Source organism: Catharus ustulatus, chromosome Z, assembly GCF_009819885.2.
Source record: "Catharus ustulatus isolate bCatUst1 chromosome Z, bCatUst1.pri.v2, whole genome shotgun sequence".
Lineage (NCBI taxonomy): Eukaryota > Metazoa > Chordata > Aves > Passeriformes > Turdidae > Catharus > Catharus ustulatus.
The window spans coordinates 58,196,947-58,223,615 of NC_046262.2; the positions used below are offsets into that span (position 1 = coordinate 58,196,947).

Consider the following 26,669-nt stretch of genomic DNA (forward strand, 5'->3'; position numbering starts at 1 on the left):
CTTTGAGATTCTCCTCTTTGATATTTACCCTGAGAAAGGCAGTCCTGTGCCACTTCTCTGCTATGATCAGCTTGAGGTCAGCCCATCAAAACATGGACTCTGGCACAGTTTTAGAAGTTCTCTTAAGTAGGAAGATTTATAACCCTTTTAAAACCCATCCCATTCTACAGATACTCTACAGGCTGCATTTTACACTACTGAACCAAATCAGCCCACATGTCTGCCTTATCCCAATTCTGAAACTCTGCAGCTCTTGGGAAGTCCAGGGTCAAGAATTTCACCCCTCTGAGACCCACACGGGCAGGAAGTCATCAGCTGACTCCTACCACAAACATGCAGCATGAAGTCAAGGCAAACTTTTCAGCATTCCACTGTTAAAACTGTACTTCATTCCAAGTTTTCATGAGCCAGTAAGGGGGACTAGAATGGCATTGTCGCATTATTAAATATGTTTTTTTTTTTTTTTTTTTTTTTTTTTTTTTTTTTTGAGTTCCAGCACTGTGATGGTTCAGACAGCAATGACTCAGGTCTGGCTGATGTAAAGTAATGTGGAGCAAAGGGCTGGAAAAGGGAGCCTCAAGTAATACTAAAGCAATTTTTCCCACTTGTTTCTTCATTCACACAGCTCTGTAGTTGGCTCTATTCACTTCTACAGTTCAGCAATAACATCATACTTCCAGGAGTTCCAAGGATCTCTATGCAAAATTATAGATGCTGTCCAAGGACAAACTCAATCTTACAATTTCTCCACAGCACAGAAAGTTGTCTTACACTGTACATAAAATCCAAAGATGTGCTCATGATTACCTGAGCAGTTGGGGTGTGGGGGTCTAGAAACTGGTAAGCTGTGATTTCCAATTCAGGCTGAAACAGAATCCAAAGGAATGCAGCATCCAGGTCTTTTGTCCTTCACACTGCAGGTAGACACTTGCGAGAGGTGTCTGATGAAATAAAAAAAATAATCATGAAATTCAGAAAATTAAAAAACGAGATACAGGCATTGTGTCTGAAGGCCCTGGATAGCCATATCTCCTCTGGTCCTCTACTGGTGGGGTTAGATCATTGTAGATGAAATCCTGTACCCTTGGAAAGTGAAAGCCAGGCTGTGGGTGGCAGAGATAAAACTAGAGCCATTAGTGTTTAGCATATAGTCAGTATTTCCACAGTTCTCCATATAGATCACAGGCTGTTGTGGACTTCTTGTTTCCATCTACTCACCCACCTTCTCCTTCTCCAGGCTAAACGATGTCTTGAGCTGGAATTCATTCATCATTTCATGGTGCGATTTCATTCTTGTCAAGCTGAGAACAGCCAATGGGAAAAGGAACAGTGCCTTGCACACTGAGATGCAGTTACCACCACAGGTCCACCTTTCCTGAACTTGTATGCCAGAAATTAGTGCTGGGAGTCTGTGAAAGGAATGGCACAGAGCTCTCCATGTGCCCAAGAGGAGGCCTCCCCAGCCAGTAGTAGCAGCACCACCCACCAGCCCAGTGAACACTCAAAGAAATGACAAGAACAATAGCAGGAAATGTCTAAGGGTGGAAACAACAAACTGAACACAGCCCAAGTTTCTGGGGGCTTCCTGATTGGCTTGATTTGCCTCAGCAGGAGCACTTTGGATAACCTTGGAGCTACCCCACCAGGGCAAAACCTCTCCCCAGTGAAGCCACGTTTTTTCCAGTGGCTTTCTGGGACTTGGGGATGTTTGCTGCCCAGTACAAATTGGTAAGCAAGCAAAACATAAAAGAGCTAAGGTAGATCAGATGGATGAAGCAGGATCAGGACACTGCAGTCATTGTGCTCAGGGTGGCAGCAGCTTGATGCATCTGTCATTGCTTCCTGTGTAAAGTCTGTCCATTCCCATGGGGCATGTTCCTTGCCTCGCATCAGCCTTCACCCTGGAAAAATGAACTGTGAGTTCCTGTAAGTGAATGGCAGCAAAGGACAGATTTGCAAAGCTCAGATCCAAGAAACTGTTTGTATCAAGAAACAAACAAAACAAATCACAGCTCTTACTGGGTGTTCCCCTTCCTGCCCTGCTGCTCTTTTTCTGTCCCAATTGGCAAGCAGTGCAGGGGAATGGATCTGTGTATTTTTGAGGGTCATGTAATATGGGGCATTTTTAAAGGGACCTAATAAAGTTCAGTGTGTGACGCATACTGATTGTCAGCTGCACATACCATCCAGTTCCTTTGTCAAGGACTATTGAGGGCATTTACAGGTTCAGGCAGTTGTAACTAAAGCACCACACAAAAGGCAAGGAAAAGTATGTCCAAAAATGTTGAAGGGAGGCAGATGGGATCCTGTCAGTTGCAACTTTTATGGTAGTTGTGCTTTAAAAGCCACAGGACAGCAGAATAATCCTAACATTATAAAACTTTGATTGGGTTTTTATGTTTTCAGCCTGAATTTTCAGGGGTTTGTTTTCATTTTTAGTGCTATTCTCAGACTAAATTCACATGGCATAGTCAGATCAGAATGCTGGATGCTGGGCAATGCTTTTTGCACCAGCAAGTAAGCTTGTAAGCACCATTTTTCTTGAAACAGCCCTTTCAAACCACCACAACAGGAAGCAAATAGATAATTCCTGGTTTGCACCAGAAATCTATTATAAAGTTCGTGCAGTTTTTAGCAGCAAATATGAGTCAGGTCAAACCAAAATCGTGATATTCTCACATGTACAGTGAGGATAATTAATAAAACCAGCTAAGACACCTAGTAGGGATAATCACGGACTGATGTACAATTAGGCTCTATAGGATTGGCAGAATGTAATGGATCAAGATGGGGGAATGGAGGCAAAATTACTTGCTGGAGGCTACAGCAAGGGTAAGAATAGATAACTATGGTCCATAATTGCTGTTTTTGTCCACACTGCTTTTCTAATTGATAACTTCAACATCTTTTCATTGCCATATGAAAGACTCTCTTGCATGTGCTTCTATACTGCTAAATGTTAAACATGGTGGGGGCAGGGAGGGATTCCAAATAGCCCACATGAGAATTTTGCTAGGAATTCTGCTTCCACTGACTTTGGATGGAGACAGTGCTCTGCCTAAACAGAAAAAAAAATGTTCAGCAGAAGTCTGAGTGGAAATAACCTCTGAAGAAATGTAAGGCAAAAAGGGAGGGGAAGAGGGAGAAAAGGAAGGGGAGGCAGAAAGGGAAAGAGCCTGTACCCGGAAAACGTTTGTCTTTCACTCTAGGTGTGCTCTTGAGTTCTGCCAGGCACAACTCTTGTACTGTCCCCTTTGTCCCTGCCCTTCAATGCAGCAGCCCATGCGTGGCTGAGAAGCACGACTCTCTGCAAGAATTGCTATGCATGACCCAAACAAAATAGATAGTTTTTGTTTTGCAAACAAAATAGATAGTTGAGAGAAAAGCTGCAGAGACATAAGGTCCAGACAGCAGACAACATACCCTCTCCAGCCCTAGCTAACAATGTTACCTTTAAAACCAGTCTCCCATGCATTTTGCTTTTCAATGCAGCACTGCCTGCACGCTGAGCTTGCGGAGTTTTATGGCATTTCTGCTCTAGGCCTTTCAGAAGAATGTCCCTAAGCACTACATCTACGTGTCTTTTGAACTCTTCCAGGGACATTGCTTGCTCCACTTTTGTGGTCAGCCTGTTCCAATGCTTGGCAGCCCTTTGAGTGAAGAATATTTTCCCTAATATCCAATCTACACACCCTCTGGCACAATATGAGGGCATTTCCTCTTGCCTTGTCATTTGTTACCTGGGACAAGAGACTGATCTCCTCTACAACATCATTTCAGGTAGTATACAGAGCAGTGAGATCTCCCCTGAGCCTCCTTCTAGACTCCTCTCCAGCTTTGTCGCTCTTCTCTGGACATGCCCCAGTAACTGGATGCCTCTCTTGGAGTGAACAGCTCAAAACTCAATGCAGGACTTGAGGTGTGGCCTCACCACTGCCAAGGACAGGTGGCCTGCTGGCCATGCTCTTCTTTATACAGGTCAGGATGCCATTAGCAATCTCTGCTGTCTGGGCACACTATTGGCTCATGTCCAGATGGCTGTCAACCAGCACCCCCAGTTCTCTTTCTGCAGGGCGTCTTTGCCTTGCTTATGTTTTGTCTTGAGCACTCCATGAGCCTTAGCAGCTCATTTCTCATCCAACACTGTAAATCAGAGCTTGTACATGGCAGGTTGATATCTCTTCAGAGAAAATAATTTTTGGCTTGTTTTTGTGTTTCATTTTCCTTCACTTAAAAAGGTGATGGAGATTTTCCAGGCCTCCTGCCTTTCCTATAAATGCTTCTAGGTAACTCAGTGTGCATCTCCAGTATATCAGTATGTACAGGAATTGCAGAAAAACATCCTCCTTCCTTGGCAGCCTGCAGTGTGGGTACTGCATTAGGTCGTGCATTCATTTTGGTCATACATCTGCACTAACCTTGGGTAACTGCAGCAGCCAGCACTGCTGCATGATGGAAGAATGAGCACTCAGCCAGCATCCCCCAATTACTCTCCCTCTATTTCTTGGATGTCTCCCAAGATATAAATAACACAATCCACACAATCCACTGTACAGCTGTACTGCTGGCATCTGTTGCTAAACCTAATTTCATGTGCATAGCTGTGACAAACCAGCAAGTTGTTTTTCACAGGGATGACCACACCTGTGTTGCTTTTCAAGTCTCTGGGTGCGTGCTGTTGTGTATAGGGACTTTGTCCTGGGGAAAATTGTGCTTGCAGCCCTCTTTCACCCAGACCACATCTTGCAACATGAGAGGATTTTATGGCCAAAAGCCACAATGGTATGTTTGTCCTGTGCACTCTTATGCATCCTCAGACATCCTAGGACATCTGTCCTGGTGCTCATCCTGCCAATTTTACTTAAGCAGGTTTCTGCAGCATTCCCTGTCTTTCCTGAGTAATTACCTTTCAATTGCCAAGTACAACACGTATCCTATCTCAAATGGCTATTTTATCTTCCTTGCCTTTCTCCTGCCATCCTAGTGAGTACCAAACAATGAACCACAGATGATGCACCTCTGTACTTGCAGTGCAAGTCCTGTCTGTTTTCTGATGTGACTACCTGTCTGTCCAGACACAAAGATCTGCATGTCTGGTTCTGTGTAAGCCAAGCGTTTTATATCAGTTGTATCTCTTACTTCAGCTGCATTAATATTTTGGATACTGGCCTTTGAAGCTCCACAGGCAGGAGGCCTGGATCTGGGAGGGAAGAAAAACATGAGAGTAATGGTGAAGAGGAGAGAGAAAACCCAGCTTCACCAGGAGAGCCATTTTTATCTTACCTGGTTGGGCCAAGAAACCAGAACATTTGTGCCGTTTTAAACACAAGTGGTCCAGAGGCTGGATGATTCAGGAGCCAGATGCTATGAGGACAGGTTAAGCCATTAGGGTGTTTGCTTGACTAATCAGGGACTTGGTCAGATCTGCCAGGTTCTGTCTGCAGCCTGGTCAGAAGCACAGACAGGAGCTTACTGCTCCAAACACTCTGTTATAAGCACACAGAGAAAATAAGTAGAGAAAATAAGTCTGCTCTTTCACCTCTTTGATCACTAGCCACTGGACTGGTTCAGAACAGATCTTTTTTTAAGCTTTTTTTCCCCCTCTGTTCCCAAAGGAGGGTTAAGCCATGTACTCCTCTGCCCTGAGGGCAAGCATCCAAAGCATAGTGATTCACTGATTTCCAGTCAGTGATTTGCCATCTCCTGAGTCAGTGGGAAATTTTTAAGGTTACAATCTCACCCAGGCTGAAGACATCCCCCATTTGAAGAATACTGGAAGAACTGGGCTTACAAAGGTTTACACTGGTAAAAGTCCAAAAACAAGCGTGGGCTGTAAGTGCCATGAGGGCAAAAATTTTTGTGTTATGGTGATATGAGGAAATCATACTAGGCTGAGGTAGCATCTTAAGAAGAGAAAAAGCAGCTCACGAAAAAGTGGTTTCATTTAGAGGAAGAGTCATACCAGAGTGCTGAAGGTTCCCATATTTTGGAGATTTAATGCTGTACCTGGCAAACCTGATAGGCAAAAGTTAATAAGCAAAGGTTGTTGATTTGGCAAGGAAAGGGACTCAATTGCATAACTTCTTCAATTCTACATTGTAGTATCAAAGTAATGGTCGTGTTTTCCACTTCATCATGCTTAGCTCAAGAAGTTCTGTGGCCAGTACTTGACTTGGTCACCTTAGTTTGTCTAGCATGTATTAACCTCATCTTACACCTGGAAGATGCAGAATATCATTGTACTTCTCTCTCTGTGCATGTGTGTATACACATTTACTTCAGACAGTAGAATGGAGTTTTAGTTCTCAGGTTCCTCATCTGGTACTGGGATGCAACTTTTTCCAGGTGGAGGAAATTGGTTCAGAAAGATTGATATGGACTACCAGAGCAACTCATTCAGCACCATGCCTGAATCTCATATCCAACCACTGATTGGCAGTGAGGGATACCAGGTTTTCAAGTCATGGAGGTTTTGGCTTTTCAAATATGTTAATTAAGTTTGCTGCTCTTGAATTTCAACTGCACTCTGTAAACAACAGCCTGTTGGAATTCAAAAGATGTGCCCTGCCAGCTTTCTTCTTTGAAAGTGAACTATTCAAAAAAGCATGAGCAAAAAGACTAAACTAAGAGGTATTGAATTACTCAGTCCTGAAATCCTGCAACAGACCTGAAACCAAGCAGGATTTTTGCCATCAGCAGTGACTGTGTTTGATACAGGGTGACATCCACAAATGGTCCCAAATGCCTTCAGCAACTACTGCTGCTGTTTGTTAAGAAAACTAAGCCAATGTGGAAACTAAACCAAAGATTATTCAGTGATTTCCCCCTACAGCAGACTAAGGGTATTGTTCACAGTTGTGTCATGTAGATTTCGGCTTCAATTTCATAGGCATGTTGGCTTACAGACAGATTATTGGTGCCTGGCAGTTGATTCAGGTAATGGGAAGTTTGTCAAGAGCTGAGGTGCTGCACTGGGATCCAGTTATGCTGGTTTAAAAGACTTGCATGTCTTTCAGGGTCACCCTTTGCCCTTGCAAGTTCATTTTCCAAGGTTGTTCTGAACCTGGTGACCTAACAGGTGTCCTGCTGGTCCTAAAAGAAATGAGATTGAGAGGCCCATGGAGTAGAGCATTTTTGTCAGTGCACTTTTGCAGAAGGCACTGTACTTCCAGGAGGTGAACCCTACATGTGAAGTTTCAGTTTCTGGTTTTGCTGTGTAGTCAAAAGCTACCTGAGGGCAAAATCCTTGAGATGGGCACAGAGTTTGTGCAGAGGTCATTTCATCCCTTCAGGCAAGGGCAGTTATCCCTAAACTTGATGTTTAATTCCCTGTTCTGTAAATATCAGGAGTTTGTTGCAGTGTTCTGCTTGTGACTCTGCCATTTTAATACTAGCTGTAACAACTCAGGATGTTCAACTCTGAGAGACCTGGTGCTATTTACTGTTTTATTCATGGCTTTTATGTCAATTTGATTTATGGTATCACTCAAGCAATAGCAAAATAATCAGTTAAAGTTGAACCATCCCCCACTCTATGTATGCATCCGTCACCTTTTCCCTTCAAGTGTTTACTGTGATTAGGTCTTTCCTGTTTTTCTCTTCGGTTCTGAATAGTTGTATACTTTCCTTTTTAGTCCTGATGAATGTTCTTTTTTCCACTCACATGCTGCAGACATAATTTTTATTACATTTCTGTTTTCTCTGCAGAAATTACATGAGTATTTCTCAGGTACAACCCAGAATGCACAGTTAGCACAGGTTAAAGAAACATGTCCATAAACCTGCATCTGTTCTCCCTGTTTATAATGCTGTTATCCTCCTACCTTGTAAAACAAAACACTGCTAAGCCAAATGTAGCTATCTCTGGAAGTCTTGTCTGCTACAGTTAATTAGCTGGAACGAGAAGGCTGTTTTCTTCAGTCACAGTTCTGCTTACTTAGGATTTGTGTATTTCTGTTTCAAGCCAATATGACTCTGCATCAGCATCTGCATTCACTCTGTGAATGCCCCACAGGACCTGCTCAGGGTCTCTCCTGGGTTCAAGGAAAGGCATCTCATGCCAGACCAGCCTCTGCTTTTAAGCAAAGAGGAAAATGACAAGCCAGGTCTGTGGGTTTCAACATCTTAATGTGGGAAATAGAAGAAATAGAGGAAATCCTTCACCTGAGAAGGAGCATTCAACACCTTCAGACTGGAGCACAAAGCAGAGTCCTGTATCCAAGCACAATGTTTGCTGGGTACTGAGTGCTAAATGGAAATGCACATGTACCCATACCACAGTTACAAACCTCGCCTTCTGCATATCCACCTCATAGATCTCCCTACTTAACTCCTCTTTTTGTCACCTAAATTACAGTATTCTGTCCTACCTGACAGGTCCTGTGGTCCATATCCCTGAATCTCTTCAGGAGAATTCATGTGTTGGTCTTCTCAGAAGCTGCACTGGGTGTTTTGTCCACACACATGTAGTGGCTAGTTAGGTGAAAATCCCACCAAACACACAGACCAGGCTTCCTTTATCAGTCTAGTACATCTCCTTCCCCTGCAGAACTGTAAGGTTTTGGTCTGAATCTTTTAGGGCTTGATAGCTACAGAGTCTAAAAGAGAGGGCCTGTAAGTAGCTTTAAAATATATTTTCCCCCCATCATTCAGGAACTTCAAGACCCACCTGGAAGAAGCTGTGATCATCCAGGCTTGATCATAGCTGACCCTGCTTTGTGCAGGAGATTGGGCTAGACACCTCCCAAAGTCATTTCCAGCCTTTATTATCCTAGAAGCCCGTAGTCTTACTAAACAAGGAACCAAGGTCCCCCAAATGACAGCAAAATGCTGTCCAAAAGACAGCATTCCTTTAGCTGTTTGTGGTTTCTTCCTGTGCATAGCAGGGCAGCACTGTTAGCATGAGAAGGAAAGTCACTTAGCTTATACAAACAACCCCCCCTGGAAATCCTCTTACACTCTTGGATGCTTATGGCAGCCATCCATTAGAGAAAGCTGCAGGACAGAAAAGCAGCAAGGCTGGTTTGGCTTTCTGAGAGACAAAATTTCCCATTTCTTTATGTGGAATTTGGGAAAATAGGACTCTAATAAAACCACTGAAACAAAACCCTTGTCCATGCCACAGCAACCCTAGACCCTCTGACCCAGTTTTTTTTGCTGTAGAAACAATTTAGCAAATCTCAGTTGTCAGGTAGATGCCTGGGCCAATGAAGCAGAAATACTAACAATCTGTTTTATCTTCTACTTTGTCTGAATCTGCGTTTTCTTTCTTAATTTTCTTCCCTACAACATTTCAGATATTGTAGTTGTTTATGTAACTGGCTTTATTGTTGTGGCTATCTTTCAAAGGCCAGCCTGAAATCTGCTAAGTATAAGGAGCAAGGGAATTACAGTGTTTCCTTGCCAGGTGTCACATGACAATTAAGGCATATCCTTTGTAAACTGGGAAAGAAGAAAAGGACATTATTTGATATTTAACAGCTTTAAACTGGAAGGATGTAAAGACTTTGTATATACGTGTATGTGTACGTGTGCACTCTGAATGGATTTAGTACTGTTTAAGCCATTATCCAACATGTTGCTCAAAACAGATGTGATACAAATGCATTTATCATTCAGACCAAATTTACATGACTCTTTCGTGTGTTGTTATCAGAAAATCGGGCACTTTTCCCTACCATTGAGCAATTCTGATTAAATGAAACTCACTAAAAAGCAAACCATGCAATCTTCAGTTTGCATTATTTAAATTTCTGCACTGCTGGACCATATGTAAAAAGACAGCCCAAATAAGTGATGAGGACTCTAGATCCAAATTTTCGGGTGACATCTGTAGTACCCAAGTTGTTTACTCAAGAATATATACAATAGTTCGCATAGAAACTCTAAGCCTGAGTATTTCTGTTACCTCAGGAGAGGTGCCTCAACCATTAGGCCTAGATAGTACAAATTAGAGTGATATAAATTTAGCAAAAATGTAAAAAGCAACCTCCTGGATACCAATGCCTGGTATATGGCCTCTGAGCTGTGTAACAGGTACATTGTGATGAATGATCTGTATTTTTCCTGCAATTTTTCTGCATTCTACATAGAGCCTGGATGACTCTCAGTCTACCTGTACTGATTTCAGTGAGGAAAATGCAATTTGCCTCAATAGGATGAGTTTTATGCATTCCTCAGTGTCATAAAAATCTCTGCTTCTAAACAGCTTCATTCATGTTTCTAAATCCCAATAATTCTGTTCCCATCTTTTTTTTCTTTAGCAAGTTGTTGTCAGTATCTCCTCTAAAAGAAAGTCAAGAAGGGATTCAGGAAAAAAAAACCAAACCAACAACAGGAAAAAAATTAGAACAACTAGATGTCTTGTCAAAATAGAGTAATATAATGTCTGATCTGCCCAACTCATTTTAAAGGTGAGGGTAGGCTGGAAAAAGGAAGCAGAAACTGAGGACTTGAACCAAGAGGGGTAAAACCAAACGAACAAGCAGTCAAAAAGTAATAAAATATAAATCAATCAGTTACTGTCTGTACATGTGCAAGAGCACATGTGCATGTGTTAAAAGCAAACTCTCTCTGCAAGACCAAACAATTAAAAACAAACCTTCTCCAAATCATTCCAGTGCATAGAGGAGAAGAAGAAGGCACCTATCTGTGGACTTCTAAGTTCTTCAATTTAACAGGAGTGTGGCAAATGTCTGACCTGAGGGACAAATTAATTTTTTACTTCACTAGGTATTTTAAACAGTCAAGATAAAAAGTCAATATAGAAGGGGATATTTTGAAAAATTTCTCCCTGAATTACAACATGAGGGGGAATGTTCATCCTGTATCAAACTGTTCCATTGCACCAGAACAAAATGCTTAGTTGTAATTTTTTTTTTCTTTTATGTTTTATATTATTTTGGAGGAAAGATTAAATGGATTGAAGCAGTTCTTTCCAACAGTTCATTTTAAAATTATTGCAATTTAGCCATTTCAACTTAGTGACTGAAGCTGTTACCTTTAATGGTCGCTCAACAAATCACCACGAATCTGAGACTATTAAGTATTCACATACTTCAGGGGAGCAAAATCTGCCTTTTTCCATCTGCAACAACTTGACCCTCTAATACTTTTCCCTCCCTCTAATGAAAAGCATTATCAGCAAGTGCCACAAATCTTTCATCATCTTTCAGCTAAAAAAATGAGGAAAAATTTCTCAAGCGGGTGCCTAAAATTAGACCCCTGCATCTAAATTTTAATACAAGAATTTCATAAGAAACTCAGCCTGCCTGTTCTGTCAAAGAAGCAATTTCTCCTTCTCTCCTCCCTACATCACCTTCTCCATTCTCTCTGCCTTGTGATTGAACTAGCATTAGTGGAGTCCTGAGCTGATCAAGGCTGGAAAAGAGCAAAAATGTGTCCTTTAGCCTGGATCAGTGTCCTGATCCTTCATTTCAAGAGTGGTGAAGAAAGGCAGGGGCAAGCAGCCATGGGTAAGGAAAGTATTGGGTGATGCATTCAAGGAAATATGGTTCAACAAGCTATGAGCAGCTACAGATCTTTTGGTAGACAAAGGAAGTTTTATGCAACTATCTCTATCCAAATGTGTTCATCTTGGCTTAATTATATATATTTTTTTTCTCTTTTTTTCAAAAGTAAGAAAACAAAGACAGTGGCACACACAAAAGGAGGTGTGTGGGAGGAAAGAGGGAATATTCCTGCATCTGCATAAATTATGTCAATAAAAGGAGGTTTGAATTAAAGTAATGGAGAATCTAAGCTCTATAAAAGTGCATCCCAAATCATAATCAACTCATCTTAAGGTGTGAGATCTCAGCTGCTAGGTCTTGACAGGAGAAAAGAGAATGCTGAGTGTTTACTGCCTAGCAGAGTAAGTTTATTTTCTAAACTATGTATTTTTTCACCCAAAGTCTCTGAGGACCCCAGTGTCATGCAGCAGCAGTAGAAAGCACAGGGAGCTTTCCCAAAGGGAAGCGGGCAAAGTACAGGATCAAGAGAAACTCCTACCACAATTGGTTGACTGCCAGTTTCCAACAACTATTTCCAGTTTCATTGTCTGGAGTATGGAAACATTAGAAGACTTATTCCTCTAAATACTACTGCATATTCATAGTTATATCCTACACTGTAATTTCTGGAATGAAAGTGAAAGTCAGGGATGTTACGGTAATTGGAGTAAAGGGATACCGAAGTGTATTTTTAGTTAATCTGTACATGCTTTTGCAGAAGTTGATAAGATAATCACTGTTTTTCCTGTAAATAGATCTGTCTGTTTTACACATAACTCACATTCCCTTCATGTGCTAGGAAATTAGTTGTGAATAATAAGGGACAAAGTTGTTTCTGATGACATTTGAAATGTCAGTTAATGCCTAGGAAATTCTCTCTCATTAAACTAATTTTTACATTTTATTTTTGTGTGTCTGTACATGTCTGTATGTCTTCCACAGACTGGAACAAGAAATACAGAAATTAGAAAGTGAAGAATCACAAATATCTGCCAAAGAACAAATAATTTTGGAGAAACTAAAGGAGACTGAGAAATCCTTTGACAACTTGCAAAAGGTATTAAAAAACAATAACAACAATTTAAAAAAATTAAAAAAAACAAAAAAACAGACATTTGGGCACAGATTGAAACTAAAGTGTACTCTTAGCACCATTTGGAAGCAACAGTTACAATTCATGCACTTAAGGAAAGACTGAGGGCAATTTCAGAACATATAACTTAAACCAGTATAAACAAGTCTAGAAAAGACATAGTAGTATTAGATCTATTCTGATTAGGTTATTTGGGTTTTCCCTTCCATCCCAGCTTTTTTTTAAATAGGGATTTCAGAGGCTCTCTCCCTCTCTGCAGGGAAGCTACGTGAGCTTTCAGCTCTCTTAAAGATGTCAGCAGGATCCTGAGAGTATTTCAAACTTCCCTGCTCTTGTGGCATCCACAAATAGTAGCATTTGCCTCAAATGCCACTTTAAAACATTACAGCCTGCAACAAAAAGCAGAGCTCTTCATCTAGTTTCACCACCTCTCCCTCCCCCAGTCTATGATGGCGCCTAAATCTAAGGAGCAACAGAGTTGCCTATTTGAAAATTCCAAAGAACCATAAAAGCAAACCTAACAAAAAAATCAAGATGTAAAACAAATTAAACCCAAAATATGAAAGGTTTAACCAAACATCCTATTTTTTCCCTTCACAGAGTTTCTCCCACCAGGATGGTGGTAAGTGCCTTTTTATTATTGTATAGCTTTGGGTTTAACAAGAGTTGTTACTATAGTTTTGTTACAAAGGTTTAAACAGTGAGTTTCTTTCCTTCATTATGTGTTTCTGATTTATTGCTAGAGCCATTACCTTTTTCTTTGGTATTTCTATAATGCAAGCACAAACGTCATGTTGTGGTAAAACAGTGTTTCTTTGGCAGAGCTCCACCTCTTATGCTCACACAAAGGGGAAGAATAGCATGAATAACTTAAAGCAGACATCATATAATTTCTGTATTATCAACCCCTTTCATCATGTGATAACTCTGCACTGCAGGCTCCTTCACACCTCTCTCTGTGGTCAATCTTCTCCATTGTATGTGCTCATGCTCTGCTCATAAACAGCTAGATTCTATGGGGACTATTCCTAATATAGAGGAACAGCTATTAAAAACAGATTATTTCGCTGATGACCAATATTCTCCACATGACGATTCTTGCAGAAGGAAAACCTCACTTGGTTGGATGAGGATGTAGTAATCCCTAGCTTATTAACTCAGTGTCATACAAAGTGTGATCTATACAAAGTGTGAGCTATAAATTGTGTCTGAGTGAACAAGTAATATGCATGGTTCTCAGGAAGCTAGAGAGATCCTTGCAGTGCCACCCTAGGATCCTTAGGACCCTGGAAGGATGTCATACTAGGGCATCTGCAGATAAATATGTGCACCAGATACTCATTCTAAGTACCGCCTTTGAACTGACAAAATAATGAGGTTAAAACTCCTCCAGCTGCTGTCAACTGTATTGTGAATGCAGATGAGGAATATGTAGGATGATCCCAACATTAAAACACTGGGACATAATCGATGTTACTATCTTGTATTTGAGTTTGCTTGGAGAAGTCTTTTCCAAGTAATTAATATTACTTACTAAGGACAGCTTTTTTATAAGTCAAAACCTACTTTAGATATCTTCACTCCTGCTAGCAATATAATCCAAGTTTTTTGTTAAATGTCATTGTAAAAAAAAAAAATCCCAGATAGTATGTTCCATGGTAAAAACTTAGTCTTCCTTCCATCTGAAGGATTTGTATTTGGCTACCACAAAGTGGTAATTGCAAATATTTTGTACCTATGCTGTGTTACACCATGGTCATTAGTAAGACTCTGAAAAAGGAACAGTGCCTGCGGGGATTAGCAACCAAAATGCTCAGGAGTTTCTACGACTCCTGCAAGGTGCAGTCTGCCTCTTCATGTGTCTTGTAATAGCAATGGAACCAAAGGAAACCCCAGCTAACAATTATGAAGTGGTAGTTTCCCTGAAGGTATGTAGCAATGTAATATTTCATTAGATTCAAAAGGAGACCTCACGGTCTCCAGATTTTGCCTGCTTTCAGTTGATCCCTTCCCGACAGACTGACCCAGAATTAAGGACAGCTTGTAATTTCTGAAGGGTAACAAAGAATTGCAAAAATGTGTCAAAGAGAAGAGAGCAACTTGTGCAAGCAAATAGACCAGGGGGTTACATCTAAGTAAACCAGTCCGTCTTCTCTTCTACACCATTGGCTTTATACATCTTGTTTCTTCCTCTTGGCAGCTGGTTCTTGTGGGCTGAGGTAGGCTAGGTCATCCCATAGGTCATCCTGTCTTCTGGTCCTCTACAGATGACTGAGGCTGCAGGCTGTCCTTTCAGCCCTCCCACTGTGGGCACAATGCAGCACTGCACCTCCTCAAGGTACAAGCTGAGCCAGTCCTCTGTGTTCTCTCTGGCAGTGGTCTGAGAGGGAAGCTCATGAGAGCAGGAAGAAAACCTGTACATAGCTGTGAACGCTTTGGTGCCATAGTTTTTTTTTTTCCCTCCTTCAGAACCACATAGAACTTGCTTTGTTGCTGCAGATAAGCCATCTGTCTGATAAGACACGCTGCAGAGAAAAAAGGTAGGAGCCACTGGATAACTCAGGAAGGCAATTTCTTCAGTTGCTGCCACATCATGAAAGACTCCTAAGTCCATACTTCTCATGTTTGTTTGTTCTGTGTCCCTTTATTGTAAATGCAGTGAAAGTACGAAAATTTATTTATCTCACCATTGTGTTCCTGTGCACAATTTTCTGCTGCCTGTATGGTGGTGACAGAGATTTTGAGTGTGCAGGAAGCACAACTAGAGGATGTTCAGTGCCCAGAGAGGTCCAAGCAAAGACTATAAGGGAAGGGGAAAAGTGGTGGTGAGTGCCAGTGAGTGATCAAGTGATGGTCTGTGTCCTTCACAGCCTTCACACAAAATAAGCTAGTGTTTAGCAGTGAGAATTTCTGAACTTGAAATCATCCAGACGTAATTAACACAAATTCCACATCTTCCAGGATACAAACACACTGCCTTCAGAAATCACTGTGTAAGAGAAAGTAGAACAGAAATACTGAGGCTGGGATCCATGGCCTTGTCGCCTTCAGTTGTGACTGCCAGCTCTGTGGTGGCTTGCAGCTGACAAGCTCTCCATTAAACAAGGTCTGAGATGATGCTAGGCATTACATCATTTGTTGGTGCTCAGGTCTGCAGTCAAAACCAGGCATGCTGCAGTGCTATGCTGCATGCACATAATGAACAAATGAACAGGAGAGAGCTCTTGCTCCATGTGTATATGTTTAAGTCTCAATGCATATATAAAATAAAAGGCAAGGAGATCTCATATAACTCCCTTGTCTCTTGAATTGCCTCAGAGGTAAATGCATCCTCTGCAATATTTGGCTGTTTGTATGCAAACTATATGCTACTACTTCAGCCAACATACAGAAGCCACAATTACAGTAAATGAACAGTTTGCACAAATCTCTGTTTGAATTTTGTATGTATTAGCATATATTGGGCCAAGAAGTGGTCTAGGAAACCTGACTTGAATTATTTTGTATACAGAATATTGTTTAGAGACTCTTCTGGTTTTCTCTTCTCTGATCTTGACCAGCTGTGCAGCCCAAGAGCAAACCAGACCAACATGCCTTCATATGAGTCAAGTACAGCTCTTTGAAGAGTTCTTTCCACATGTCCTATGAAAATTCATCAGAAATTGACTTTCAGCTGTAGGCTTTTGATAACTTTTAGATTCAGTTCCCAATCTAGAGCTGCCACAATTACAGCGCCTCTGGCTACCTGAGTAAAAACCATTTATCACCACCCTTGGAGTGTGACATGTGAGTCAATTTCCTGCACTCAATCAGTCTTGACCAGGAGAATAGTGTGGGAAACTGTGTCAAACACTTTGCTGAAGTCTAAACAAGCATCATCCACTGCTCTCCCCATGTCAATAGAAGATGTTATCATGTTGTAGAAGGTGATTAGTTTACTCTGTCATGATTTGTCCTTGGTAAGCTCATTATGGCTTTTCCCAGTCATCTACTTCATTTGGTTTGCAATGGTTTCTAGAAGGACTGATTCTGTCACTTGCCATCGGGACAAAGTAAGACCATTGTGCCTCCAGTTTCCTGGGTCCTCTTTTGGTCCAGTCCTGTGGTATGACATTTTTGCCTTTTCTAGTCATCAAGGACATCCCCTGATATCTGTGCCTTTCAAATACCATAGACAGTCTCCTTACAAAAATGTCAGGTGTTTTCTTAACACTCTAGGGTGTGGATTTATGCATTTATGGGCAAAAAAGGTATATTGAGAAATCTGCCTTGTCACCGTTGTTGGTGACTAGCTTCCCTGCACTCCTTTAGCAGTGATTTTGTGTCTTTCCTTCTGCTCAAAAATACTGAAGAACCCTTTCTTCTTGGTATTTTTTGCCAACTTTAGTCCTAGCTGATCTTTAGCCTTCCTGACTGCAACTCTGTATTCTTCCCGCAAGATGCTTGCAGTGCTCAGTGCCTGTCTGCTTTTCCACAACCAGTATGTTGATTTTTCTGCTTTTAAGCCAAGGAAGTCTTTTGTTTAGATTTCTTCCTTTCCCTTTGTAAAGAATAGATCCTTCTTGTGCTTTCAGCAGGCACTTTCAAATGACTCCCAGCACTCACAAATACCTTTGACTTTCATGGGTGCTTCCAATGAAATATCTCACAGCTAGGTACTTGGCATATTAAAGTTGTCTCTTCTAAAATTTAAGGTCTTCATTCTACTACTGATGCTCAGTGTTCTAAGCAGGACCTTAAACTCCGCTATGTTTGCTCACTGTATCCAAGGTGTCATTGGTAGTTAGGCTACCAGTGTAAGTCAAATAAATCTTCTTGGTTTGCAAGCAGTAAATCTAGCAATGTTTTGCTCCTAGTCAGCATGTGCAACATCTGTAGGAGGAAGGAGTCCTTAAGACATTTCAGGAACCTGATGGATGGCATGTGCGCATTGTTTTTGGTTTTTTTCAACAAATGTGTGGGTAATTGAAACCACCCATGAAGAATGGGTTTAGTTGGCCCAAGACTTCAATGAGCAACTATAGTAAGGTTTTGTTGGCTTCATCATCCTTACAGGGAGGTCAGTGCATAACATCCTCCTTAGTGATGATCCCTCTAATCATGATCCTAAGGCATTAGTTACACAGAACTGGCATGGTCTCCACAGCTCTCCTCTACATGCAAATATCTCTATCACACAAAGTACTGCTCCACCTCCACTTCTTCCTTTCTTATCTTTCTGAAAATATTTGTAGCCATCCATTGTGGTCTCCTCATCATATGAGTTTTTCCACCAAGTTTCTGTGATTCTTCTGGCATCCCTCACACTGGGCACAAGGCTCTAGCTCCTCCTGCTTGTTGGCCACATAACATGCATTGATATACATGCTCTTGAGATGGCTGACCTTAGACTTCTTGCCTTCAGACAGGGTGGGGGAGCAATTCTTAACGCTCTGGTGGATGCACTCATCCATCATGTTGCTTGTGGATATACCAGTGTCAGTTGTGGACCCTAACCCCCAAGTTTGTTTGAAGTATGATTCAGTAAATTGGAGCCAGACTATTCAGTGTCCAGCTAAAGCCTCTACTAATGTTCTTACAAACATGGTGGCAGGGCCAAAATCACTGTTCTTCCTGATGCAGTCCCATGAAACCCCAGAGAGCTTTGTAGGTGGAACTGCCCTGCCTTGGGAGTCAGTATTTGCAGAAGACCCACCGCTAATTTTAGTGGTATCAGACTTTTTAGAGAGAAAATTAATCCATCTGACATTTGACCACAGGCCTCTGTGTGGGAGCCATTCAGAGCAGCTCCAAAGGTTTAACTTTGTGCAAGCTCTCTTGAAGGACTGCCTTGCACCATACGTTTTGCCAAGCACTTGTCTGTCTGTTAACCTGGAAGAGTGCCATACTCCTAAAATTCATTTTGTTGCAAGTAGTACAAAATGACACAGAACTTGTCTTATGGCATGCTTACTAATTAATAACTTATCAAAAATGGAAATTAAGATATTGAGTGCAGTCTGTTCAAATGTTATTTATGTTCAGTCTTCTCATGTGAGCAAAATGCTAATTTGCTTCTCATCCATTCCTTTTAAAATTATCCTCTTATATCCTTTTAAAGGTGCTAAATGAGAGAGACCTTGTTACCAGTGAGATTAAGGGAAATAAGCATATTTGCTTTGTTTGGACGCTGGGGGAGGGAGGCAGCAACACAAGACAGAAACTGGCAGAATCAACCAACCCCAACTTGTTGTCAAATACCCTATTTCTGACATGAGGCAGCACCACTAGCTTCAGAAACAACTACAGTAATTTCACAGTTATAAGCCGCACCATTTTGACTAAAATTTTGCTCCCAAACCAGAAGTGCGGCTTACATTCAGGAGTGGCTTATATATGAACAAATTTTGGAAATTTCCCAACCCAGAAATCCAAGCCAGCAGCAGCCCCGAGCCGAGCCGCAGCCCACCCAGCCCCAGGTGGCGGGGCAGTGGTGGCGCAGCAGCAGCACCACCCGGCCCCAGGGGGCGTGGCGGCAGCACCACCCTGGCAAGCCCCTCTCCCTCTTCCCGGCAGCACCAGCTGGGCAAGCCCCTCTCCCTCCTCCTGGCGGCAGCAGCCAGGGACGCCCCTCTCCCTCTCCCTCTTCCCGGCAGCCATGGCCAGGGACGCCCCTCTCCCTCCTCCCAGCGGCAGCAGCCAGGCACGCCCCTCTCTTGCTTCCCAGCGGCACCAGCCGGGCACACCGCTCCCCTGCCTCCCGGCGGCAGCGGAGAGCGGGGCTGGAGCTGCTCCCTGGCGGCCGCTCCGCGCAGGGCCAAGCCAGTAAACCCCATGATCACACGATTCTGTTACTAATTGGCAACTCTGTGAAAGTTGCACACGGATCTTCACTGCGAACAAAAGTGCGGCTTACCGTCCGGTGTGGCTTATTTATGGAGGAAAAACAAAACGTTGCTGACACCCCGGAAGTGCAGCTTATAATCGGTGCAGCTTGTAATCATGAAATTGCTGTATATGAGAATTGCACTGCCCTCCCAGCATTCGCATCTCATGACAATGACAGACTGTGGCCCTGAAGCTAATTTTTAAAATATTTATTATAAGTAGCATACAGAGAAGATTCTAAACTAATTCAATACTAACAGCATCTAATGCTTAGCTGAGTACTGTCTCCTAAAGCAGAAGGCAAGGGGAAAAAACCAAACAACAGCTTACTAAGGTCTGCAGATATCTACCACGTAAAAGTGAGAGTTTCACCATCAAGCTGTACAACTGGTCTTCCATACTACTAGATGTCAGAAATGCTCAGTTCCCATTGGGGGAAGAATAAATATTTGCAAAGAATTTTGCCTCCTGCAGTGTCCTCACATGAGAACTGTACCCTAGCCATGCCTGTTACTCTCATGAACTGCAAAAGAAATAAGGATGATTAGTAAAGCACTGATTATGACATGTAACACATGTGACACATCTGTCACTCAGTCACTGGATGAGTGTGCACTGAAACTACTGTTCCAAAAGGACACTCTGTGGGATGAATAATTACTAAGTTTGTGCTATTTCCAGAACACAAAGTGCCTTCTTTCTCTGGACTAGAACCACAGTGCCCACTTCTTTGTTTTGAGAAATCACTTCAGTTTTCAATAATGGTCTACTCATTTGCTGGTGATATTTCCCAGACCAACAGCACCAAGCATTGTACCAATTTCTCATTAGAGGCAAGTAACCCTGCAAAAGAAAGCAGCTGTTGCTGGCCATTGCTCAGTCAGCTGTGTGTCTTCAACAATTATTTTTCCTAGGCTCTACTGCTAAGAATATAAAACTTTGAGGCTGCTATATGCGTTGAAATTGTCAAAATTTGCCAAGTCTGCCATTTATCCCTTGAAATACAAAATAGAATAACATTTCCCTGGACAGGCTTGAGGGTTTTTTCCAATTCATCTGCTACAAACTGAACTCATTTATATACTAAATTTGTGGGAGGTTTAAATTAATTTGAACTGTGCCTCTATGCCTTACTTTTCTGACATCAGAAGGGAGAAAAGAGGGCTCCTTACCTGAGTTACCGACAGTGGTCTGCAGAGGAATGGAGTTTCATCCTGGGGTCTTCTATTACTGCATCCAGTAGCACTGATGGCCACTGCTGATTTCTATGAGACTAAAACCATTTCACTTATATCAGACCCAATTCTCCCGCCAAAAAAGCTTTGGTATTAGAGGTGGCACATTGTGTCCTTCCTGAGGTGTGTCTCCCAGGTGTAGGTATTTTTTCTGGGATGGGTGTTAGACCACAGGGAATGTGATGAAAGTATCTCCCCTAAACAGATGCAGTGGAGCAGGTTACAACAGAACATTTCATTTTCTCTCTCATTTCACCAGTTCCCTTTTATGGTCTGCACTGGTCAACCTCTCTCACCTGCTTATAGCAACAAGAGGCTTCAAGGAAGGGAGATTTTGTCTCCTATGCTGGCACCTGGACTAGGCAGTACCAAAGGCTTGACAAATTATACATTGAACTGGCAAAACACCCTTGGAGGAAAAAGAATGGTCTGTTTCACACCAAATAGGATTTTATATTTGAACATAAATTTAACCATTTCCATGCACAGATGAAAATATTTCCAGTTGATAGGAAAGAATATTTTTTTTTTTTAATTTTTAATGTTTTGGTCTGGTGCCTGAACCTTAAGTCAGTTATTTGCACATCTCTCCTCTTAGCTCTGCTCTTAGCTCAGCCACTGAATTCAAGCACAACAATAAATGCTAGTTATATTTAACCCAGCCACAAAATATCTCCAAGGAAATACTTTTAGCTTTATTAATATCTCTTCTAAAGTACACGTTTAGCTTATGATAAGTAGCCATAGTCTCAAATGTAAAACAAATCAATCATTTAAGATAACTTTCTACTAATTCAGGATATATTAATGAATTATGGCATTGCAGCACTGGCAGGAGCATAATACTTAGTGAAGACCAAATCAGGTACCCTAGGAACCCTATCAATATCTATATGAGGTTTCATTATTAGCTAAATTTCAGCTTTAAGAACAAAAAGCCAAATTCTGATTCAATAATAGTGGAAACAACTGGTACAAAAAGATCTTATCCTATTCAGTCAACACTAGCATTTTTAGGCTTTTATATCTCTATTTGAAATGTCATGTATTCTGGGTATCACACTGGATTTGTTTCTTACCTTTCCCACCCCACTCCCCATTTTAAAGCTCACAGACTTGATAAATCCAGAACCTCCTGACAAATAATTTTATGTGTTCATCTGACATAAGGTTTGAGTCATCTGGACCCATTCCCTCCTGCCTCAGCTAGTCTATTGAACACCAATCACAGGACAGTGACTTTGCACTTTGTTTGCTTTGATCCAATTATCTAGTACAAAGCTCCAGTTACTATTGTCAGGGCTGACAACACTGTGCTGTCTAAGCAATGAAGCCACTGGGGCTCGTAGCACGAATCTAACTGTTTCCTGTTCTCTGACACCAGATGCAGTAAATTACATTTACTCCCAGATCCCTGAACTCCCAACCCTCTATTCACGAACAGCAGAGCCAGTTCCTGGGTGGGACGGATCAAGCAGAGTAGCTGGTAAGTCTCAAGGAACAAAGTATTATAATGCCAGTCCAGTAACCATGAACTCTTTTTGTTATATTACTTTAATGAGTCTGGTGTCCCGATATCATTTAAATGCCAGGAAATACTGCTTGATGTGTATTTTTGTAAGTAAGTCAAGGCTTTTTGAACTGCAGTGAGTACTCTCAAAACAAGGTAGCTAAACTACATACAAGTGCCATAGGAAACGTTCTTTTTTTAAAAAAAAAAAACATGGTAACATTCAGTTCTTTCCATCTCTGCTGGTACAAATACATAGTATTAGACCAAGGTTTTGTGTCCTCTCTTGTATTCATGCAACTCCAGACAGGCACTCACGAGACCACACACATTTTTCAAATATTTATGTCATTTATATTTATTTGTATGCCATTCTTTCTTCTTGGAAAAAGGTGGGTTTGTTTTGTGCTTGGAGACATACAGAGAGTTTTCTAACACTTATTTTTCAAATTTTGTGTGTGTCTTAAATGTAACAAGACTGTTAGAAGCTGTATATTTTTATTGTTTTCAAAATCCTTGTTTTCTAAACAATGTACTCCTTATCTCGAGACCAAATTGCTGGTAGCTACCTAAGCAGTGTCCCAAGGAAAGGGATAAAAGCTGGCTTACTTAAGAAATTGATTAACCAGCATAATAAAGCAATGTCTGCAGCTAAGGCATGATACACAGCTATGAAATGTGTAATTTTTTCCATAAGTTCTGTTACAAGTTATTCCAAAATCTTTCCTTCCACCAGTGCTTACCCCAATATGTCTTTTCTGTGTGTTTTGTGCAATTTTGTCAACAACAAGAAATTAATAATTTCTTTCATTTTTTGGATGACTCAGAAGCCTTGTTAATGTATCCTTGATAATGTTAATGTGCTTCATAAATGTATTGTGTGTGTGCAATAGGTGTTCTTAAAGGTGGGCTGTAGCCATCCATCTTAAAACAGGGTCAAAGTATAAGTAGTGGGGGTTTTTTAAAGAAGAGGCTCTTACTCCACAAATGAGGCAGAATACAGATCCTTCTGCTGGCACATTGGGATCTTGTCCTGAGCTGCTGCATCATGTTTCACTGTAATTAAAGCCAGTGCAGAAAACTTGTACTTATGAATCCTAGCAGTCATCTTCAAGTACTCCTTTCAGTTCCAACTCTAGTGTCAGGTAATTTTGTATTCTATTAGTAGATCACATTTTGCAGTAAATATGCTTTAGTTAAATAAAGACATGTTAGCATCAAGGTTAGTTCATTTTACAACTACTTTGACGAGCTGGGCTGCTAGATTTTCTCACAGAGAACAAACATAATGCACACAGGCTGATAAGCAAGGTTCTGTTATTCTCTCATGGCAATGCCTTTTACTGGTGAACAACTTTCTAAGAAATTCACATATGTTTATGCATTTACTTAGCCAAGTAGCTTTAATGTGGTAACCAGGTTGATCATAGACCATATGCTATGCCAATACCTAAAAACACTGAAGTAAAATCACAGGAGAAGACATGAAAATAAAATTTTGACAGTCAAAAGCCTAAACAAATTAACCAGAGCTGAAATACAAAAGGATCACACCTGTTAACGTGCTAGAATTTGTTGCCCAAAGTCTCCCTAATAGATAAGACATTTTGACATAACAGTACTTCAACATTTTGACATAACAGTACTCCACACCATAGATAAAAAGATGTATCTTGCAACTCTTCTTAGATACAGAACCATAGAGTTTTAGGTTTGGGTTGGGAAGGACCAACCCATCTAGTTCCCACTGCCCTGCCATGGACAGGGATGCCATTCACTAGATCAGGTTGCTTAGTGCACCATCCAGCCTGGCCCTGAAAACTTGCAGGGATGGGGCATCCACAGCTTCTCTGGGCAACTTGTTCCATGCCTCACCACCCTCTGAGTATTTAAATCTGCTCTCTTTCAGTTTAAAACCATTGCCCTTTGTACAGTCTCTATCTGCCCTTATGAAGTCCCTCTCCCTCATTTTTATAAGCCTCCTAATGATATTGGAAGGTTGCAATAAGGTCTCCACAAAGTCTTCTGTTCTCCAGACTGGGCAATCCCAGCCCTCTCCTTCTGTCTTCATCAGAGAGGTGCTCCATCCCTCTGATCGTCCTCTGCTCCGAATCTGCTCCAAAAATGTTCATATCTTTCTTGTGCTGAAGATCCAAGACCTGGATGCAGTCAGGTCATGGTGGACAGAGTAAGAGCAGGGTAGAGGGGGATAATCACTTCCCTCAAGTTGCTGGCCACATTTCTTTTGATACAGCCCAGGATGAAATTGGGCTGCAAGTGCACACTGATACCTCATATCCAACTTTTCATCCATGAGACCTCCCAAGTCCTTCTACTCAGGGCTGGTCTCAATGACTTCTTCTCCCAGTCTGTCCTCATGTTTGGAATTGCCCTGATGCAGGTGCAGCTCCTTGCACTTGCACTCTCTGAACTTCGTGAGATTCTCATGGGCCCACGTCTCTGGTTTGTCCAGGTCCCTCTGGATGCATCCCTTCCTTCTTTTGTTTTAGCTGCATTGCTCAGCTCTGTGCCATCTGCAGATTTGCTGAGGGTGCCCTGAATCTCACTGCCCATGTCATTTACCAAGATACTGAGTACCAGTCCCAAGAGAGAGCCCTGAGGAAATCCACTCATCACTGGCCTTCACTTGAACACAGAGCCTTTGACCACATTGTCTGGCTCCAGCCAGCCAGCCAATTCCTTATCTACTGAATAGTCCATCAATCAAATCGATGTCTCTCCAATTTGGAGATAATGATGTCATGTGTCAAAGACCTTACAGATGTCTGGATAGATGATGTCTGTTAGTTTCCCTTGGTGACCATTGCCATTATTCCATCACAGAAGACCCCTGGATTAGTCAAGCATGATTTTCCGTTAGTAAAGCCACAATGACTGCCTCAGATTACCTCCTTGTCTTTTATGTGCCTTAGCATATCATCTGGGACAATCTGCTCCATGATCTTCTTAGTCACAAAGTGAAGCTCACTGGTGTGTAATTTCCCAGTTCTTCCTTTCTCCCCTTTTAAAAAATGTGGGCAGTGTTTCCCTTTTTCCTGTCAGTGTGGACTTCACTTGACTGTCATGACTTTTCAAATATGATGGAGATTAGCTTGGCAACAACACAGAATTAAAGAATCATTGACTAGTTTGACTTGGAAGGGAACTTAAAGATCATCTTATTCCCTTATTCCATTTGCTAGGAGCAGGGATACCTTCCAAGAGACCAGGCTCCATCCAGCCTGGCCTTGAATATCAACCAGTTCCCTCAGGACCCTGTCATCCATGTCATCCAGTCCCATGGACATGTGGCTATTCAGCTTCATCAAGTGATCCCATATACATTCTTCACTTGCAATGGGAGAGTCTTCACTTTCCTCACACCCACCCAGAGGATAGGGTACTTCAGAGAACTAGGAAGCCTGACTCCAGCAAAGGCTGAGGGAAAAAAATCTCATTTGGTACCTCAGCCTCCTCTATATCAGTCATCACCAGTTCTCCATTCTTGTTTGCAGGGAGATTCCTGGCCTTTTTTCCTAACCTGTGTACTTACGGAATTCCTTCTTGTTACTTCTCACATCCCTTACCAAGTCCTATTCCAGCTTTGCCTTGGCTTTCTTGGCCCCTGACATTAAACCATATTCCTGTACTCTCCGCAGATCACTGTCCCTGCTTCCACTAGTAGATGTTGTTTTCTTACTCCTTGGTTTGAGTGGGTGACTTTAGTTCAGCCATGCTGGTTTCTGGCCTACATTGTTAATTTCCTACACTCTGAGATGGAGAGCTCTTGCATGCTAAGAAAAGTCTCAAAGCCTTGTCAGCTCTGATCAACCCCTCAGTCCTTAAGGAGAAACTTTCCCAGAGGATCTAATTCACCAACTCCTTATACAGTTGAAAAGTTGTACTATTTACTATGGTAAAGTTGTCTTTGCTGCTTGCCAGGATCATGCTCCTCAAGGTCACAAATTCAAATATGGCCGGATCTACATTATTTAACTATCAGATTTTTGCTATCTGCTTCTGAATTCAGTCCCACTGTACAAGCCTTCTTTTAATACACAATACTGACCTGAATTTGTGCATCAAAACAGGGAGGGTCTGGCAGATTGCAGCCTCTTCTGCACTACAAATATGCAGCACTCAACTATTTCACATGAAAATCACCAGTCTATAATGAAAAACCATGCATCAGATAATATTGTTTAATTTTCAAAGAAAAAGATAAACACAGGACCTCTTGGGGAGCTCAAGGTGCTAAGTCTGTCTAAGAAGGTAACAGACAACCATTTGATGACTCTCTTTTGAGTTGTGGTGCTCAGGACAAATCAGGAACTTCTGCCCATCAGAGATGATTTTCCAAATGTGCTGTTCCTGTCTCCTGGTTTATTCAGCTTAGCTTCAGTTCAGCTGGCCACTCAGAAACCTGACAGTTTTAGGATCTTCACTGTAGGCAA

The 26,669-nt window shown here is 41.7% G+C and overlaps 1 protein-coding gene across 6 annotated transcripts in view; it reads left to right on the plus strand.

Moving 5' to 3' along the window:
• PALM2AKAP2 (PALM2 and AKAP2 fusion) overlaps positions 1–26,669 on the plus strand; it is a 268,357-nt gene that overhangs the window by 94,605 nt on the left and 147,083 nt on the right. For 4 of the 6 annotated variants that reach the window (XM_033084949.2, XM_033084950.1, XM_033084953.2 and 1 more), the window contains exons 4-6: positions 12,453–12,567; positions 13,204–13,225; positions 22,090–22,191. In XM_033084949.2, coding sequence (XP_032940840.1) covers positions 12,453–12,567; positions 13,204–13,225; positions 22,090–22,191 — 239 coding nt within the window. The remainder of the gene's footprint in view (positions 1–12,452; positions 12,568–13,203; positions 13,226–22,089; positions 22,192–26,669) is intronic. The other 2 variants (XM_033084951.2, XM_033084954.2) reach the window with 1 other exon arrangement.